Source organism: Sorex araneus, chromosome 1, assembly GCF_027595985.1.
Source record: "Sorex araneus isolate mSorAra2 chromosome 1, mSorAra2.pri, whole genome shotgun sequence".
NCBI lineage: Eukaryota > Metazoa > Chordata > Mammalia > Eulipotyphla > Soricidae > Sorex > Sorex araneus.
This window is the reverse complement of record NC_073302.1, coordinates 422,449,424-422,455,595: the sequence shown is the minus strand read 5'-3', so window position 1 is coordinate 422,455,595 and position 6,172 is coordinate 422,449,424. Positions and strand designations below refer to the sequence as shown.

Genomic DNA, 6,172 nt, shown 5'->3' with positions numbered 1-6,172 from the left:
CACATTTCCTTTTATTTTCTCTTACAGAGGAACAACTTCAAGACATATCTGAAACATGATGTGTGAAGAATAATTTTTAAATGGAACATGCTCATCATCTCTTTCTATGCTTATTGCTTACATTAATTTTTGATTAAAACAAACAGTGTAGGAAGACGTAATTTTAATAGTCATTATTTTGATCATGGAAGTGCTGTTGGCCAGGAGGTTTGTTGAGTTCAGTGGGGTATCTAAGGCAATGTTCATTTTCTTTTTTCTTCCAATTTTCTTGACTGAGGATTACAGAGCCCCTCCGATTGTCTCTAAGACAATTTATGTCTTAGCCTGGAATGGCCCAGATGATGTATGTTTCGAAGATTATAATGTTTCTGTGGATGTGAGATTATTTTCATTAAAAGGAAACCCCAGATTCACTGATAAAGGTCAAAATGTTACCTTACTTTACTTCGAGAACATTGGTGACTTTCCCTACATCAACCTTGTCACAAAACAGGAAAAACATGGAGGAGTTCCTCAATTGGGAGATGCAGATGCACACGTGCGGAAGGCCCAGAGTGATATTATCCGTCTCTTTCCAGAAGATAAGTTGGGCTTGGCTGTGATAGACTTAGACGAGTGGAAACCTGTCTGGTTAAGGAACACGGGTGAAAGAATGGTTTACCGGAATAAATCAATTGAGTTGGCTAAGAAGGCTCATCTAAACTTTGCTGATACATTAATCGAAGATATAGCCAAAGGAATATTTGAAGACTCAGCAAGGGAATATATGCTGAAGACTTTGCAGTTGGCTCAGACCATTAGACCAAAATATTATTGGGGTTTTCACAATTATCCTGATTGCTTCAACGATAATTATCGTAACGACCCCTACAATGGAAGTTGCCCTGAAATTGAGAAGGAAAGAAATAATGAGCTGGACTGGTTATGGAATGGAACCACTGCCCTGTACCCATCCATTTATTTGAATACAGCTTTAAGGGATAGTCAAAAGGCTGCACTCTATTCCCGAAATCGTGTTAACGAAGCCCTTCGGGTTTCTAAAGTACGCAACAGAGATAATCCACTTCCGGTTTTTGTATACATGCGTTCAGTTTATACGGATAATAGCACACTATTTCTTTCTGAGGTAAGTAAATCACGGTAAGGTAACTACAAGAAATTTTCACAATGCTATTTAGTGTAATTGAATTGCATTTTTGAAGGGAATAAAACATATCTTTATTATTTATTTAGTTAGTTATTTACTTATTATTTATTTAGTTAGTTAGTTATTTGAGCGTCATCCTACTGTACCGAGTACTTGCTCCTCTCTCTGTACTCGGGACCTCTCCGGAGATGACTGAGGGACCAGATGGGGTGCCAGGGACCAAATCCTGTTCTGCCATTTGCAAGGCAGGAGCTCTGTGCTTTTTAGTGTCTGTCCGGCCTTAGAATTTATCTGCTTTTGTTTCTATAGTTTTAAGACAATGTTCAGGGCACACTTCTGGCTCTGCAGTCAGGGATCACTTCTGATAGGTCTTGGGGATGGCATGAGATGGAGTGCAGTAAACCTGGGTAGCCTGGCTGCAAGGTTAGTGCCCTACCCAACCTGTGATCCCTCGGCTCCTAAAATTCATTTCAATAGCCTTTAAGAACAAGCCTACACAGTTATTAATCAGCATAAGTATAAAATAAGGCTCTGACTAGTTTATAATTTAATCATGTCTGCTATCCACGGAAACACATAGTTTAGAGAATGTAGTAATTCGGTTTATTTAACTTTGAAGTGCTTACTTTCCTGACAATAGAAGATATTAACATAATGACATGTATTTTGGATATAGGAGGACCTTGAATGTGTCAAATAGTAATAAGTGATGGGAAGAAAGTTAAATTATACTTGACTCGGCATACTTAGTTATGGTTTTCCTTTTCTATGAATGACAATTTCATATGACGTCTGTTAAATCTTTCTATCTCATTTGCCAGACTGACCTTGTGCATACAATTGGTGAAACTCTGGCTCTTGGGGCCTCAGGAATTGTCATCTGGGGAAATGACACGATAGCCCAAAGTGAGGTAAGTTGAATTCATAGTAAATAGAGGGAATGTTTTTGTTTTTTAAGGTACAGACCCAATGTTGAATAATGAAATAGTGATATATGTTCAGTGAAAATAATTGAATCAATCATCCTAGCTTTTGTACACTTATTTAATAAGGGAGAAATCTATTACTTGTTTAGTCAGCAAAAAGATCAGTCATAAATTACTTAATAAGATTAAACAAAAATAAAACAAAAAGTGAAATTGGTTGAAATTTTCTAGATTGCTTTGAAGAATCAAAAGTGAAATTATAATCTTAATTTTCTGACATAGTACAGCATTATTTTCCAGCTGCCTGGCATAGTAATAGGAATACTCTTATAAAATTTTACTATTTACTATGTTTTGGCAAAACTTACTACTGAATAGCAATAGTGTACTGTAGATATAAGCAAACAATGACCATGGGTCAAATCTATCTGACTTTATTCGTTGTTCTACTACTAGACTAATAATGACTTAGACTTTTAAAAACATATTAAAAGTTCAAAATACTAGTATCTTATAAAATGTTTTATAATGTAAATTAAAATTTAATATCTGCTATTGCACTGTAGTACTCTCATCCATTGATTTGCTAGAGTGGGCACCATTAATGTCTCCATTGTGCGACTTGTTGTTACTGGTTTTGGCATTTTCAAATGTCACAGGTAGCTTGCCAGACTCTATTGTAAGGGTGGGATACTCTCGGTAGATTGCTAGGCTTTCCGAGAGGAATCTAGGAATCAAACCCAGGTCAGTTGCATGCAAGTCAAATGCCTTTCCCGCTGTGCCATTGCTGTACCCCATAACCTGTTATTAGTTTTTAAAAATACATTTTGGGGACAACATAAACATGCTCATTGGTTTTGATATCTAGGACTGTCTATGTTAATAATTCGTGCCTAAGTAGTATAAGTCAGAATCTATATAATTATACAACCTGAAATATTTAACCTCCAGTCCTTAATAGGGAAATAACATGAGCACTTGTCGTGTTAAAGAATGAATATGATTAAATGACAGACAAATTAATTAGGGGCCAGAAATGTAACCTGAGCAGAGCAAAATCCCTTCACAGGTAAACTCATTTTCATGTGGTACACATATACTCGGTTTAGTGGTGATATATGCCACTAAGAGCAATGAAATAGTATAGGTAAGAAAGAGAGGTGTGAGTTGGATATTTCTATGTGAGGTAGTCAGCGTGGATCTATCTATTGAGGTGAAATTGGAACTTAAAATTAATGCAAATTAGGGACCATGTTTCTGGACATGAGTAATGGCCTTGAAATTAAAATGTTCTTTTCAAGAAAGAGGGAAAAGTGTGAATGTGATAGAAGCACAGTGTGGAAGGAATAGGGTGGTAAAAAATGTGGTCAGTTCCATATGCCATGGAGAATAACTAATGATGCCATTGCAAAGGTTCGTTTTCTAGTAACTGCAGAGAAAGGGCTACTCTGTAAGATCTGAAGATACACTGTCTTCTATTGTCCATCAGAAAGGTCATGATTTTACCTTATTACCTTATATATATAAAAAATACTTAAATAACAGTAGTCTCTGAAATTCTTTCAATATGATCTCTGTCATTCTTTCTAATCGAAATACTACTATTTTCTCTGCTATAATCACCAAATAATAGAGAGAATAGAAAAAATTACTAAGAGAGAGAGCTATTTAGATGCTTACAACAATAGATATTTTCAAATGTCGGGAAACAAAAAAAATTGTTGTTTTCACCACACCTGATATTGCAGATCTGACTGCTACTCAGCACTCAGATATTACTCCTGGAGGGTCTCAGGGTATAATATAGGGTTTGCTGATTTGAACCCAGTTGGGCCACGTGCAGAGCAATCATCCAGCCCTCTGTACTACTATTTTGGTGAAAATTAAAAATTTTAATTTCTGTAATATTCTAATTTTCCCCAGTGTCTCCCCAAATTTATATTCTCTACTTGCTATGCTCTAATATTCTATGTAAAAAGAGTTTAAATTCTCAATGCTGCTTCCTTTCTTTAAACAGTACCATGAACTTTATCCTTAGTGAAGAATAAAGAACATATTTCACAATTAATATGACATGATAAAAACTTTAATTTTCCACCCTCTATTTTTTAATTTTAATCTTAACATTTTTTTCTATCATGATTCTCAGAACATCTCCAGTCTTATTTATGGTGAAATAGTCCTTTACTTGGTTTTTTTTGTTGTTTTGGCCACACCCATTTGTACCCAGGGATCACTCCTAGTGGAATTTTAAAGAGTATATGTGGTGCCAAGGGCAGAATCTGAGTTGAACACATACAAGGCAAGTGCCTTAATCATGTACTCTCTCTTTGCCCCAGTCCTTCAATTTTTACATGATTATTTTCTACCACTGATACTGCCTCACTATAGTCACCCTTGGAATTCATTACATATATATCTCCTAGATTTCCCGTTTTATTGTTATTTGAATGCTACTTCATTTATTAGTAATTTACGTTTTACTTTCCATGTCCTTTATCATCAATAGAATGATGATAATTCTATTGATTATCTTTCAGTTGATTCATTGGCAATTTGAGAATGCCAGTAAGAGTAATAGTTGTGAGTTAATGAATAAATGGTTAGAGAATGTAAGAAAATAATGTAATTCCATGTTTTAATTTTGTTTTCTTTTGTTTGGCATGAGAAGGGTTCCTGAGTGGTGTTCATGAGGGTTCCAAGTGTTCCTCAGAGCTTTAGGGGCTTCTACCTATGAGTTTGTTCAACCAGAACAGCAGTTCAGTGCTAGTCCTGCGGAGGCAGTGTTGCCAGTGTGTTGTGTGTGTGTGTGTATTTGTGGGTGACAGAGATTTTAGAGGTGTCCTAGAGCCCTAGGTCACTACAAGAGGGTTCACGAGCATTCACAACCACACAGAGCGGTATTGGTGGCACATGGAAGACCTCATATATATCACTCAGGAACCCTATCCATCAAAAAAAAAAATGAAAGATTCCTAAATTGATTTACATTCTAGTCAGTTGAATAAGGGCTATGTCTTCAACAGATAGGCCCAGAACTCTTGATACTGGCACAATAACCTTTCCCAGGGCCATAAATTCATCAAATACTAAGAAAGGCTCAAGTTAAGATAGGGCATGTTCATCAATTCTTACCTGGCTTGAAATAGCATGTGAAATTCACTTAGAGATGTTTATCAAATATATTTGAAATGCTATATCTTATAACCATAAAGAAGATTAGTTTTCTATATTTTTATCTACTTTTTGTTTTTCTTGCTTTCACACACTGTTTCTAATGATAAATGAATTCACATATAAACTAACTTGTTCCTCAATATTCTGAATTTCCTAAAAATTTACAGGTTGCCTGCAGAAATCTAAAAACTTTTGAGAGAGAAACACTGAGTCCTTACTTAATCAACGTCACTCTAGCAGCTAAAATGTGTCACCAAGCACTCTGCCAAGATCGAGGATTCTGTACGAGGAAAGACTGGAATTCAAATGACTATCTTCACCTGAACCCGAAGAATTTTGTTATTAAGTTTGCGTATTGTGACAAGTTCATAGTATATGGGGAGCCCTCAATTGAAGACCTACAGCAGTTTTCTGACAAATTTGATTGCGCCTGTTTTGCCAATGTCACTTGTAAGAAGAATGATGAAGTAGAAAATGTTAAAAACATAAGGGTCTGCATTAATGAGGAAACTTGCATATCAGCCTTTGTAAACCCAGGAGAAATACACGAAAGTACCACAGAACCCAAAACAACCTCCACAGAAATTGCCCCCACACCCATCTACGTAACCGCCCCCACAACCACCAACACAACCAAGACCACTCCTCTTAACACACCCGCCGCCACAATCGCTGCCACCACAACCACCACTTAGATTTTCTAGTCAACTAAACGATGTCACAGCCTCCTCTCTATCACATAGACTCTAGTTTTTCTTAAAATCCTATCAAACATAACATTGATGTCAGAAGAGCCATCCTCAATAACAACCAAGGAAAAGCTGTCAAAGTATATGCCCATTGTCTCATTGATATCCTTTACATTGAAATATTTAGCTTATTCGGATTACACTTTAGTAGTCCCATTAACTTTATATCCCTT

At 36.2% G+C, this 6,172-nt stretch overlaps 1 protein-coding gene across 1 annotated transcript; it reads left to right on the top strand.

Moving 5' to 3' along the window:
- The first annotated feature begins 238 nt into the window (after positions 1-238).
- LOC129402465 (hyaluronidase PH-20-like) lies at positions 239-5,945 on the top strand. Its single transcript, XM_055129161.1, has 3 exons — positions 239-1,126; positions 1,969-2,058; positions 5,418-5,945. Exons 1-3 carry the CDS (start codon positions 239-241, stop codon positions 5,943-5,945), a joined length of 1,506 nt encoding a protein of 501 aa, XP_054985136.1.
- Positions 5,946-6,172: the final 227 nt, after the last annotated feature.

Coding starts and splice junctions, on each gene's coding strand:
- LOC129402465 (XM_055129161.1), top strand. CDS start 239: ATGTTCATTTTCTTTTTTCTTCCAATTTTCTTGACTGAGGATTACAGA. Junction 1,127..1,968: donor GCACACTATTTCTTTCTGAG/GTAAGTAAATCA, acceptor CTCATTTGCCAG/ACTGACCTTGTGCATACAAT. Junction 2,059..5,417: donor ACACGATAGCCCAAAGTGAG/GTAAGTTGAATT, acceptor AAAAATTTACAG/GTTGCCTGCAGAAATCTAAA.